Below are 14728 nucleotides of genomic sequence, written 5' to 3' on the forward strand. Positions count from 1 at the left end.
CATATTTATAACATCATCCTGTGTCACATTATTGCACTGCTTTATTTTATTAATAACTACTTACATGCTTTCTATTTGACTAATTATTGATATATTGATGGACACTCGGCCGTACAATTTGATACTCATGACTGATGTTCAAGTTTTTCTAACCACAGGCTAAAAACTTGCTATCACGTGTATAGCTAATTGTCCGCATGTATGCTCGGCTGAATATGTTTTCCTAAGACTGCGAGAAATATGTGTTCACAGAATCCGCGGGCATGGACTAGGCTCCTATGGTGAATGCTTTTGAATTTCCGTGGCTTTAGTCTCCAGCGAGCCACGCACAGATCGCAACGCTCCTACATTTGTCGTGCGATGCTATCCTACTGCCCAACTTTTGTCTCGAAGAGCCCCATTATCTTTCCACTCCATGTTTGAAATTATTGCCAGTTGCAGCTAGGCCTTCAGCAGTAGTTAGTTTCCACTTATGCTACGAGCCTACGACAATGGTTCTTCTCAATTTTTGATATCTTCTCTATGAATTAGTTCGTAAGTAATAAGAATACTATGATAGAAGGATGTACGTAGTAGAAGATAATGTGCATATTTTAGCTACTTACAACTGTTGTTTTGATTCGCAGCCCATCAGGATTCAAATCCTGGTGCTCGCATTCATCCTGGATTTATTTCAGGACTTCTGGTGATGCGCATTCAGTGGAAGGAGGCGTTCTCGTCGACTAGGAGGTGCGTAGGTGTGTGTGTGCGCACGTTCATAGGGGTGAGTGCATGCGCGTGTATATGAGCACTTGCGTTTGTACTGTGTTAAAAATAACTTTTGCTTTGACTAATGTTGTCTATTTTACTATGAAACATTGTTTTCAGGTAATGAATAGAAGAAGAAAATTTGTCATTGTACATGGTTGTCTGTAATGCCAAATTTCATTTGCTAAAGACTACCAAACACACCATATTCCATACATTGTTTTGCTTGAAAAATGTAATGCTATGCTGAAGTGGTGCATCATGGTTAGTTTTGTTCTAGATTCGTGTCATTGCTAAAACTTGGACCTTGTAGATATAACTCAGAGAATAATATTTGTGATTACATGGGCACAGCGCCTTAGAAGTGAAAAAAGCTACCGCTGGAAGATACTTTGGCTGGATTGCAACGACTTGGCATCATACTACTAATGTGTTTCCCCAAAATGTACATAGAGCCACAGTTTGTACAGCGCATCCTAGATTCACTCTTCGTTGATAAACTAGTATTATGTGTTCTAACTCAAATTTCCAATGCATCACATTCCTATGTTAGATCGTGCTATGCGACCATGAGTTCCATTCACGCATCACTTCAGTGGTACTCTCCTCCCCCACACTTTATCATCATCCTCCAACCCCAAACCATACTAAATTTGATCCTGATATATAGACAATAAGCTAGTTATTTACAGGAGGTCGGCTAGTGGCCAATGTTGTGTGTGTGCAAGACATCATCATTGCTTCACCAAACATCACACACCAACTATTGTGATCATTTAATACTACTACATGTGGTGTAGTTGTCCGCATTTTTAGCACATATGCCTAGGCTAAGAGGAATGTTGCTAGAAGAGAAAGACAATGTAGTCCTTTCAAACTTAACAAATCATATGTAGTGATGGATTCTTTATCGAAAAATATAGCGATGGATTATGGCTTGGTGAAGCATGTGTATTATGTCGTAAGAGCCGCGTGTACCGTAATCAAGAGATATTTGGTAAACTTAAACATGTGAGGTAATAGTTACCATGACATTTGAACAGTGCCCTCAATCATACTTTTATGAGTTAAAGACTACTAAATTAATTACTGAAAAACTTATTTGTATTAGATTTCCCGAATTAACTAATGTAAACATTTGTTTTATATGCATTATTACACTTCATATTCTTATAGGCTAGTGAACACTTGAAATACCATGATTGTCATCAGTTTCATGATGAGTGCACCAATAGATGCCGAGGTCGGAGGTTATATTCTTTTTCAGAAAATTGCATCTCAATGCATTGCATCTAGTTTATAATTCTTGTTGTACATGATGCATTAATTTTGACACTGAATATGTAGTTCACATAAAGAATCAAGCATGGTATAAAAAATTAGTCCCATAATAACAACTCCGCAATCTTGCACTAAGAGAAGCATTGTTACACGCCACTGGATTTAGGTTAGCAAGGTATTCTATTGTCATTTCCTCCCAAGGAACTGTCATATTGTATAATCAATTCCAATGTGCCAAGTGCATAACAAAGAGCATGCACTTGAGTCCATGCCGAGGACCTCACCTTCGAGGGCCACAATCAAGCTGATTGTTGCACCACAAGTACTAGGCATTAATCATGAGTGACTGCAAACACTCAAAAATAAATGTGGGATTAGTCGTTGACAAGGAGATGGCTGTAGAAGCCCATGAGAGCACTAAAGTAGACATTTGTGTATTGTGAAGGTCAAATAGGAACACCTACAAATACATCAACCATGAGACATGATATATGGATGGAGAAGATGAGATATTGACCTTAAGAAACGGACATGAACCAAATCGCTGCCTGGTGGACTATCAAGTCATTAATAACAAGAGAAAGATTAACTAGGGGGTTTTGATCATGACAATAGAGGTGTGATTTTTGGCTGCCTTGATTATTGAGATGACAAGGCTGTTTTGTCGACATAGGGGCTATGGCGAGGAGAGCGCACAATTACATCAGGTTGGAGTAGGACACACTGGGACAGTGTTAAGATAGTAGATTTTGATGGATATGAGGCAAATGCATCACGCCAAGAGCGGGATGGTTGCTACTTCTTGAGCTTGCGTTGGTTTTTCCCTTGAAGAGAAAAGGGTGATGCAGCAAAGTAGAGATAAATATTTCCCTCAGTTTGAGAACCAAGGTATCAATCCAGTAGGGGACAACGCACAAATCACCAATATCTGCACAAACAATCAAACAACTTGCACCCAACGCGATAAAAGGGATTGTCAATCCCTTCACGGTTACTTGCAAAAGTGAGATCTGATAGAGATAGATAAACGTTAAAGTAAATATTTTTGGTGTTTTTGGTTTATATATCGGAAAGTAAAAGATTGCAAAATTAGTAGATCGGAAACTAATATTGTAGATCGGAAACATGTAAGATGGAAGGTCGAAACTTAGATGATGGAAAATAGACCCGGGGCCATAGGTTTCACTAGAGGCTTCTCTCAAGATAGCAAATAATAAGGTGGGTGAAGAAATTACAGCCGAGCAATTGATAGAAAAGCGGAAAGTTATGACGATTTCTAAGGCACTGATCATGAATATAAGCATCGCGTCTGTGTCAAGTAGACCGAAACGATTATGCATCTACTACTATTACTCCACACATCGACCGCTATCCAGGATGCATCTAGAGTATTAAGTTCATAAAGAACGGAGTAACGCATTAAGTAAGATGACATGATGTAGAGGAATTAACTCAAGCAATATGATGAAAAACCCATCTTTTTATCCTCGATGGCAACAATACAATACGTGCCTTGCTGCCCCTACTATCACTAGGAAAGGACACCGCAAGATTGAACCCAAAGCTAAGCACTTCTCCCATTGCAAGAAAAACCAATCTAGTTGTCCAAACCAAACCGATAGTTCGAAGAGAATTACAAAGATATCAAATCATGCATAAAAGAATTCAGAGAAGACTCAAATAATATTCATAGATAAGCTGATCATAAATCCACAATTCATCGGATCTCGTCAAACACACCGCAAAAAGGTATTACATCGAATAGATCTCCAAGAACATCGAGGAGAACATGGTAATGAGAATCAAAGAGAGAGAACAAGCCATCTAGGTACTATCTATGGACCCATAGGTCTGTGGTAAACTACCCACGTTTCATCGGAAGGGCAATAGAGTTGATGTAGAAACCCTCCGTGATCGAATCCCCCTCTGGCAGGGTGCCGGAAAGGTCCCTAGATGGGATCTCGCGGGTATGGAAGGTTGCGGCGGTGGAAACGTGTTTTCGTGGATGTCTCTGGTGGTTTGGAGATATTTGGGAATATATAGGCGAAAGAATTAGGTCAGGAGGGTCACAGGGAGCCCACAAGGGTGGGGGCGCGCCCTCCGTCCTTGTGGCCGCCTCGTGGCTCCTCCGACTTCATCTCCAAGTCTCCTGGTTGTCTTCTGGTCCAAGAAAAATCATCGTGAAGGTTTCATTCCGTTTGGACTCCATTTGGTATTCATTTTCTGCGAAACTGAAAACAAGGAAAAAACGGGAACTGGCACTGGGCTCTAGGTTAATAGTTAGTCACAAAAATAATATAAAATAGAATATTGATGCATATAAAACATCCAAAACAGATAATATAATAGCATGGAACAATCAAAAAATATAGATACATTGGAGACGTATCAATGGTATAGTGAAGGCAAGTAGGTGAGAAAAGGAGCCTAACAGAGCAATAGGGAAATGAAGTAGAACTTCTAGCGGGTTTGCTCAGACATGACGAAGATACAAAAAAAATGATACTTGGCTAATGATTCCATTTCATCTATTTTAAATCAAAAAGCATTTTACTACTTTTAATAGCTAGGACTTCATCAAATGCTTTGAAAATAAGAAATGAACTATAAAAGTGGCAAACGTTTTCCATGACCCTTATTATGAAGGAACTTAAACCCCACAAAAACTGAGAAAAAATCATACCCCAAAATACTAAGATCATACGACTACCAAAAAACGAGAAGCAGTGGTGGGCTCCCAAAAGCACCCGCCACTGGTAATGCACTCCACTAGTAGGCACTAGGGGTTGTCCGCCAATGCTAAATTTGTTTCTCGTGGCAGGCCGGTTGTTACGCCAATTAGTGGTGGGTCGGGCTGGCATACCCCCTCCTGCACAGGTGCTCAATTTCCCCCAGAATTTCCCAATCAATCCCCTTTCTTCCCTCTCCCCCAATCAATAGTGCACGACATCCTCCAGCATCGTCTCTTCCTTTGCTAGAGCTGTCGTGGTTGCCTTCACGGGAGGACATCTTGTTGTTCTCCCATAGCCAGAGTCGCCATTTCGTTGCCTCTGTGCCCGTCATTGGAGGCCATCCATGTCATCATGCATGTCGTCGAAGTAGCCGTCACTCTCGCAGTCGCCGTCAAAGACGTCGTCACCCTTTCACTTGGTACACGCGCTCTATTCAACTCTCCCCTCCCCTCCCTTCCTCTCCCCTCCCCTTATCTATTGTAGCTCACAACAATGTCACATATTTGTTGTAGATCATAGCAATGTTGAATCCTATGACAATGGAATGGAAAGCACATAAATGCGTGACAGGTGTGTTTGGTTGTGCCTTGCACAAACACACAAATTTTCTAATCTTTTAAATCTGACAAGATTCACATGAAGAAAAAAATCCACAAAATCGTTTGAACAAAAGAGTACATCTTAAGTTAAAAGAGTGAAAGATTTTAAAATAAAAGTAGGATTAGGATGGCATGTGAAATCCATGTGTCACAAGAAGAAATAATGATTTGAGGTGGAGCAGTTGGGTATCCATGTGCCTTCTTACTCTGTCATAGTGGGATACATGTGTTTGGTGGTTGTTGTGTCTTTAGAATTTGCATGGATTCAAAATGAGTATCAACTTTCCATTTCATCAAAATTTTGGCACTCAATAGGTGAACATTTTAGCACAAGTCATGCTGATTTTTTCCGTCATTTTAGAATTTATTATTTTTATTTTTCAATGTGGACACATCAAATGGTATGCCCCAACTATTTCGACACTAGGGGCTTGTGCGCCAATTATGTTGGATTGGAGACCAATTTCTTCTACTTTGCGGTTCTAGAGGGCTCCAAATTAATGACATATATATGTTATGCGAGTTATTACACATAATTCATTCATTTGCATGTCTTGAGGATTTTCTTAATAAATGTAAATTTTGTTCTTTTTTTTTGCTTATGTGCATCCTCTGTTTTGCAAGACCCGACCTCCTAAGGAAACTTAAGATCGCCATAGATCAGGAGACTAACACTTTGCCTACCTCGAGACGAAGGAGGGTTTCTCTTTCAAGACTATGATCCATAACGAAAAATATCGAACCTATTTTGATTGTTATAGTTGGAGGGCATTTTCCAAAGCTTACAATTTGAGGAAGGGATGGCTATCCACTTTGATTTTAGAAAATACTAGAAGAACGCCCCTGCGTTGCAACGGGGCCACATTAGGGTTACGAGTTCAATATTAATCATGTTAATAATACATTTAATATTCTCATACATATCAAGTGACACTGGCGACCTTTTTTGTCAATTTAGCAACGGGCTCAGTTGCAACGAGCTCTTTATACATATCAGACAACTCGCTACTACTTAAACTACAACTATGGCTACCAATATTTTTTTGTCAATTTAGCTCAGCAATAGTGCCTGGCTTAATAGACTGCTTTGCATTCACCCCCTCAGAAGACAGAGAGAACCAACTCAACATGTAAGATTAACAGAAATTTCATTTGTATGACATGAACATATAGCAGGAGCACCAACACATAGATCAGCAGAGAGCAGAGCACAGCATGCACACACTCGGGCCATCTATATCATACACACACAGCAACGCACACACGCGTCACGCTGGCATACACATACAGAAAAGCAGGCACACACGCATCATGCGCATTGGCCGGTGCGATGCACGCAGAGCAAGTACGTACGCACGGAGAGCAAGCTAGCAAGCACGCACGCGTCCAACCCCGCCGCTGCATGCGCTGGCAGAAGGTGAGGTAGCAAGGGAGACTGCACATTGAAGCTGTCCATGCAAGGCTGGAGGTGCTGGGCAGGCGACGGCGGTGTCGGGATGGCGCTTGATTCGTTCCCGGTAGCGTGGAGCTTGGGGCGGCAATGCGGCGATAGCTAGTGCTCGGGGATGGAGGTTTGGGGCGGGGGCAGTCGACCCGATGGCTGGCGAAGTTAACAGGCTCGGGTGGCTGGAAATTTGGCGGATGGCGGCGGCACAGCGCGAGGATGGGACAGGCGGAAAACCTAGCGGGCGTTCAACTACCAATACCCACGCCTTTTTTAGGAGAATTGCTTGTGAAAATAACGTGCGACGACGACTTAGCGAGCGGATCCCCTTAAAAAAGACATAGCGAGCAGATTTCCTTAAAACTGGTAGGAATGGATACGATTGATGACGTTGATAAATAGTGGTGAATGTTGGCCTAATTTACTATCATCATGCATGGAAACGAATCATCAAGAAAAAGAATACTTCCTATTACTACACTCATAGGAAGCTTCCTAATCTCTGCTACCAAATAGTTTCTGCCCAAACAAGGAAGGAAAGTTATGGACGTGATTCGGAAGGAAACAAACGTTATGAAGATTAATTAATTTAGATTTGATCTTTAGAGATTGATTGTGATTGATTCTTTTACATAAAGACATTACTAAATAATTTGCGTCAGTATGGAAAGTTCTGATCCGTTCAGTTTTTTTCGTTGTGTGAGAGGGTGAAGTGAAAATAAACCGATGAAGTGGGGGAGGCGACGAAAAAAATCTACGACGGTTAACATACGAAAAAACCCGGACGAAAGTGGTGGGACGAAAAAAACCTGGAAGCGAGACTACCAACTGCTCCATTAGGAGTAGAGATTATGACTCTGATCCTGACATCTTGGTGGATTTGTACAACATTCCAATCCTTTATGAGTGTTTGTTTCTTAAACCTACTTGGTAATTATCCTTTATATTAGTCAAAATAAGTTGCTATTTATAAATAATTGATCTTACTTACATATGTTTTTGAAGCTTACTTCCTAGTGCCAAGAATAACTCGGAAGATAGTAGACAACACTTATTATATTGTTGGCACCGCACTTTCTTGGGAGGAGAAGAGGCACCTCATCAAATTTGTTGATGGTATTGAGTGACTTACGGGCACTTACAATGCAGGAAGAAATGACGCACCATACGTTCCAATAGTGCACGCCTTGAACAAGACCAACATTCATAATAAGTACAAGGTAATATTTGTATTAAGTTTCATATTTTCCACATACTCTTTGTAAATTAATTACTCCCTCCGATCCATATTAATTGGCTTGTACTAATTAAAGTTGTGACAATTAATATGGATTAGAGGAAGTACAATGCTTACTATACAGGGTCGTCTACAGGATTTCGGGGCTCCGGTGCGAAAAGGAAAATATGCCCTAACATTTGGAAAAAAAACATAGTATAACTCAAGCATAATTATATATTTATATAATTTAACTTTATTTTATCTCTACTCCTAATGGACGAGTTGGTGAATCGTCTCCGCGGTTTATTTTTGCTGGGTTTTTTTCGTCTCTCCTCCCACCACCCCCTCCCACCCTGGTCCGCGGTTTATTTTCGCTGGTTTTTTATCGTCTCTCCTCCTACCACCCCCTCCCACCCTGATCCATCGGTTTATTTTTCTCTCCGCTCTTTATTACAACCAGAACTTTCCTAACGTATAACAAATCATGGATCTAACTTCCTTAAATTATGCAAATCATCGATTCCTTTTATTGGTTCAATTTGTCTTAGGAAACAAATAATACATTTTAATCTAACTTCCTTAAATTATGCAAACCAATCGATTCCTTTTATTGGTTCAATTTGTCTTAGGAAACAAATAACAGATTTTCAGGAAAAAAATAATACATTTTAATCTAACTTCCTTAAATTATGCAAATCAATCGATTCCTTTTATTGGTTCAATTTATCTTAGGAAACAAATAACAGATTTTCAGGAAACAAATAATACATTTTAATCTAACTTTCCTAATTTATCTAAATCAATCGATTTCTCTTATTAGTGAAATTTGTTTTAGGAAACAAATAACAGACACGTTACAATTTCCTCCCAATAAATAGTTTCTTAACATTTGCAGACTTTCCTAATCAGACACGTCACAAACGGGCAGGTACTGGTATCACGTTACCAAACAATAAAACCCCATTTGCATAGAAATCAGTTCAAAAATCCTAATTTTCCTAAATTTTTACCTTTCCTTGATAACAATCCCTCCGCCATATTTTTCCACGGCGGTGTCGAGGGCATGGCGCAGCAGCGTACCAGCGCTAGAGCAGCGCATAGCAGCAGGAAGCAACACATAACAGGCGAGGCGAGCGGCCGACGGTGGAGGGCAGAGATGCGGTCGGCGTGGCGGAGGGGGCGGCCGACAGAAGATGGCCACGACTGGAGGCGGCGCGAGGCAGGGGCGCGACAGCGGGGCGAGCGAAGGGATAGGCGGCAGCAGATGGGGCGAGCGCAGCTAGCGAGAGTGTGGCGCGCGGCCAGGGTGTGTGTCGCACGGGGCACAGTGGTGCAGTGGCTGCGGCGAGCGCGACGGCAGCGGCGGGCGCGACCGACGCGGTGTAGCACGGGCGTGGGCATGGAGAGGGAGTGGCCCCGCGAGCACGGAAGAAGAGCGGTAGGCTCGGGTATGGGTGTGCATAGGAGCGGGCATATGCCACGGGGTCAATCCGAGGAGCTCGGTGGCTACCCCTGCAATGGCCATGGCGGACGGCGGTTCTCGGCCATGGCGAAATACCTAACGAGAGCAAACGAGAGGGGAAATAGGGGGAAGGCAAGAGGAGATCATGGCGGTGTCAATGGCGCCCTAGGGGAAGACATGGGAGCTCGGGGCGGCGCGGATCGAACGGCAATGTCACGGTGGCCCAAGGTTGAGGAAGACGGCAGCGACATCGATGCGGGGGTGCTGGACTTGATCTCGTTGGCGCAGACGATGTAGCGAAGGCGTTCGGAGCTCCTCGACAAGCTCCTAGCCCGCAGGGAGGGCAGTGGCCATGTGGACGGGGTCGGTCATGGTGGCCGTGGCGTCTGACTTCGTCCAGATCGATGAGATCGAGCGAGCGAGGAGAAGTGGATTTGGGAGGGGGTGTTGAGGAGGAGTGAGGCCATGGGGGCAGGGAAGGAAGGGTGTCACCCTTATCCATTCCCCTTCGATGCCAGCGAGGTGGTCGGGAAGGAGCCCGGCTCTGTAGCGACGCGGCTCGGGGAACAGGAGAAGACGGCTGCGCGGGGACTGGACCGCTGAGCCGGTTCGGTGGGGCCCGGGAGCAGGGCGAATCCTCTTTTACATCGTCCTTTTGGTTTTCCAATGTATTCTAATCTGTTTCTCCTTTTTAACACCGTTTTTTATTTATTCTTATCAACTAAATGATCTCTACTCCTAATGTCGCAGTTGGTAGTCTCCGTTCCGGGTTTATTTTCGTCTCACCTCCTGAGCGAGGGAGAGGGGGAGAGAGAGTGAGGAAGAGGGAGGGAGAGGGTGTGTGTGAGAGAGAATTTGATGGTAAAAAAGGTCGTCAATGTCACTTAATATGTATGAGAATATTAAATGTAATATTAACATAATTGATATTGAATTTTTAAAGTTAATGTAGCCCCGTTGCAACGCATGGGCGTTCTTCTAGTTTTGAACAATTCTTTGAAAATTATCAAGTATCAATGCAAAATACTAAACCAATAAACTGACCTCATTCTCAGAATTAGTTTGGGATCCTTTCATAACAAATTTATGAATGGAACCCCTTTGAGATTAAGCATCTTCTCCTTCTTTTTCTTTATTCTTAAGCTTTAAGGCACCAGGATCATACATTCTTCTAGAACTAGAATTCATGATTGTTTCTGTTTATGAACCAAACAAAACTAATATCAATGAATTTGAACTTCTGCAGCCACCCAAGGCAAGCCGGAAGCGGAACTGCCGCGATGCCGGACGCTGCCGCCGTGCCGCCAAACAGAAGGCCAACCGGTGCGATGCCCTACGCTCCTCCTTTTTTTTCTCTAACTAATTCCGATTTTTTGACACAAACTGACCTGCGAAGTTGTACAACTGTTACTACTCCCTCTGTTCCTAAATATTTGTCTTTCTAAAGATTTCAACAAGTGACTACATACGGAACAAAATAAGTGAATCTATAGTCTAAAATATATTTATATACATCCGTAGGTGATAGTTCATTTGAAATCTCTAAAAAAGACAAATATTTAGGAATGAAGGGAGTAATTACTAATTTGTTTTGGAACAATTTTTTGCCTAATTGAAGTTCAGAAGTTGTCACAGATTTGAGATTTTTAATAGTTGCTCGCTCAAATCCAAAACCAAGGTTCTATATTTCTATACTAACTATCTATACAAGTTACAAGCCTATAATTCATGGAGTTTATCAGCTATCGCCGCCGAGTCACCGATTCAGTCGAAGCCAAAAGATGGAAAGCGAATTAGCGAAGAGATTACGGAACGAAACGACGAAAGACACGGAACGTACGCGCGTTGCGACTGGAGTTTCGTCTATGGATCAGATTTTCTTTAGTGTCATCGATCAGATTGATCCAGGCGACAAGAGGCAGCATATACGCCTATGGATTGAGCGGACCAAGCCCAAAAGGAAGTGCTTCACGGACAGAGTAAACGTTGGCCCAAAAGGCCAAAACTGATTCTTTTCAGACTAATACATATAGTATATGGACCCTATTTAGGGGCCCCTGGATTTTGAGGGTCATGTGTGAGTGCACAGCTCACACAAGCCCTTCAATGGCCCTGTTACTATATTACTATTGTGCTCTTGCAACAGAAGCTCCCAAGATGTATTGAGCCCGTGGTGGTGGATAGCAATGGTGAGATGACACTTATCTGCCATGACAAGACCAACTTTTGGAGACACCTACTCGACTACAGTCCTACCAGATGGACGTGTCCTAGTTTATGGTGGACGCGAATACTGTAGGAGTGAAACCTGGAAATTGGAGATAGGTGGACCTCTGTACTCCACCATGGACGTGCATGGGGTTTTCCTATTCTTCACATCCATTCCGAAAGGAGAGAACTAGCTAGTGTCTATTGACTACCAATCATATTTTAGGCTAATCCTAGTATGTGCTGTATAGGAATAATGAACAAGTTCAATGTTTAAATTATGTGATGTTTATTCATGATACTAGCTAGTAGATAAGGTAGTACTCCAATGCATGCATGTAACGATGGGTATTAATGTAGCATACTGCAATTTCTAATCGGTATCAATGTAATATTGCAGCGTACTACAGTTGTCTGTAGCTTTCATTCCGTAAAAAATGTCCGTAACTGTAGCATCGTTTCTTATGGCTATCGATGTATTGTGTGCAAAACACTACCATAGGATTAAAATGATGTCAGGGCAGCGTTATTTTTTAACTTACCTAGGCGAAGCTTTCAGTGACCGGCACTTAAAACAGCCCATCACTGGTACAAACATTACCCGTGGGCAGTGGCGAGCGGCGCGTCCGACACTAATGATCTGTTAGCAATGCAGGAGAACAGACACTGATGGTCTTTTTGTGCCCACCACTGCTAGCTTATTCTGCAGTAGTGTTTAAGTTTTTCCAGGGGTGGGCTTCAAATTGTAATTGTGCACATGCGTGTATGCTCGGTCAAAAAAATGTGTCTTAGTGAAGTAGAGTATTTTTTTCAAGGACGTTGAGAAAAGTAGTACGTTCTCCCACGATTATCGACGTTCGTACAGGCACTTGATGTAGTGAATTTATTCGGAAACTCAGTGACTCGAGTCCTCCGAGAACGATGTGCGAGTATATGTGAAGTGCATTCCTGTGTCCGTATAGAAGGAAAAACACGCATATTAAAACCAAGATGTTTCTAAAAGAACGTGACAAAAATAATACACCGAGTGTGGGAAATCCTACTTTTTCCCTTTTGCAGGTGGTCGACATGAGATGCACCGTGCGGCCATGTGCCCATGTCGATCTCTATCCATGCAGCGATGGCGATGGCCCCACCGAGCACTTGGCCACTTGCAACCATCCATCCGGCCGACATCACGTCCCTATCGGCCGACCTCCATCCACCCACGTGTCACGCAATGATTCGTCCAACTCAGCACCGCTCCGCCTACATAAACCCACTATAGCTCAGCACCCGGAGAGAAGAAGGGAAACAAGAAGAAGACCAAGAAGCAGCAGCAGCAGCTAGCCAAAGCAAGATACTTCACCAAGATGGAGCACGCCAAGGAGAAGATGAAGGACAGCGCGAGCGCGGCCAAGGCGAAGTCGACCATCACGAAGGCCAAGGTGGCGGAGAAGGCCGAGGCGGCGACGGCGAGGTCGCACGACGAGCGCGAGCTGGCGCACGAGCGCGGCGCCGCCAAGGTCGCCGCCGCCGAGGCGCAGCTGCACCAGGACAAGGCCGCGCACCGCGAGGACGCCATGTCGCACCACATCCACAAGCACGGCGGCCACAAGCACGGCCATAGCCACTGATATGATGCGCAGGCTCGGCGCTTGCCTGCACGTGCGTACGTCGTGTGTGCTCTGGCTAGCGGCTAGCCTGTCATGCATCCATGTGATGTGATTTTCGCTGTTCTTTTCACTACCGTACGTGTACGTGCGCGTGACGTTCGTGTTTCTGTTGTGTCGATTTCGCACGTACGTACGTCGGGCTTAATTATCTCGGAGATTAAAGACAAGAGCTAGCTGCTTCCACCGAGTGTGTGTTCCTTTCATCTCTTTTTTTGCGAGCGGGGTTTATGAGTTGCTTAATTTATGTGTGTGTCCTAACCCCTCAATTCAGAGGGACAAAATTCTGAAAATCATAAGTAAGGGACTTTTGTTTTTGATCTGACAGGAGCATCTACAATTGGTGGCCCATATCCCCCCAAAACACTCGGCGGCCTTCCCGGTCACTCTTCAAACAGAAAAACGACACCCAACAGGACTAGAGAAACTCAGTACAAACATTCAGCCTGACCGGCACCCTCATACCTAGCCCATATCTGGAGCGGATATGCAGCGGATCGGACATGCCCAACCACCGCCTCCACGTCGGACAGACCCACCCTGGTCCACGACGTCCTCACCTTTGTCCCCACATATACTCCACCCATATGGCAAACCCTCACTCTCTTGACCTCTTCACTGCACTGCCCATCTCCTCGCTCTCTCCTCTCCCTTCCACCATGGTCGGCAACGGATTCAGCGGTGAGTCCGATGCGATCAACTGGGTGGCGCTTGCCAGGGAGGACTCGCCTCATATGCGAAGTACGATGAGGAGCTCGCGCTTGGCATTACCCTCCGCCACTCGTGGATGGATAGGGGCGGGAGCTCCTCCTCGACATCGTTGCTGATGGCCCAGAGGGGTAGCTGTAGCTCTGCGCCGGGCCGCAGCTACATGATGCGGTCCGCGCCTTCCCCAGTTACGCAGCAGGGTGACCACTCGCACAGGCACCGCCAGCCCCTGCTTCTCGACAGCGGCACTGGGTGCTCATTCCCACGCCCGTGGCTGCCCGCCGTCGATGCCTATGACGAGGACAGCGCCTGCTCCGAAGACCCCATGCGGAAGCCACAGGCGAGGAAGTGGAATTCTGGCGGCCCTTTCAGTTTACTGAATTTTAATGTATCTTACTATTTTAGTTAAGTGATGAATCCGGCTCCTCTTTTGGGTCGGATTGTGCAAAACTTGTTTTATAAATTGCATGTTGAACTACGTAGATCCGTCTTGTTGCAAGCTCTGTATGGATTTGGGGGCGAACATTTAATGAGCACGGTTGCAGACTGGGAGAAATAAGGATGTCCGGTCACTGTCCGCGGACGTATAGGGCCCCATGTTTGCTCAAAGTTAAACGGGGTGATTATCTGCATGTAGGCCTATCGATCGAGAATTAACAGGCATTAATTCCCAATG

General features: G+C 44.2%; 1 protein-coding gene across 1 annotated transcript; it reads left to right on the forward strand.

The window, feature by feature from the left end:
• Positions 1–12959: 12959 nt before the first annotated feature.
• Positions 12960–13528, forward strand: LOC125520964 (late embryogenesis abundant protein 6-like). The gene has a single exon (XM_048686005.1). It carries the CDS (start codon positions 13045–13047, stop codon positions 13306–13308), a length of 264 nt encoding a protein of 87 aa, XP_048541962.1. The 5' UTR covers positions 12960–13044; the 3' UTR covers positions 13309–13528.
• Positions 13529–14728: the final 1200 nt, after the last annotated feature.

Source organism: Triticum urartu, chromosome 7 (genome assembly GCF_003073215.2).
Source record: "Triticum urartu cultivar G1812 chromosome 7, Tu2.1, whole genome shotgun sequence".
NCBI classification, from domain to species: domain Eukaryota; kingdom Viridiplantae; phylum Streptophyta; class Magnoliopsida; order Poales; family Poaceae; genus Triticum; species Triticum urartu.

Coding starts and splice junctions, on each gene's coding strand:
- LOC125520964 (XM_048686005.1), top strand. CDS start 13,045: ATGGAGCACGCCAAGGAGAAGATGAAGGACAGCGCGAGCGCGGCCAAG.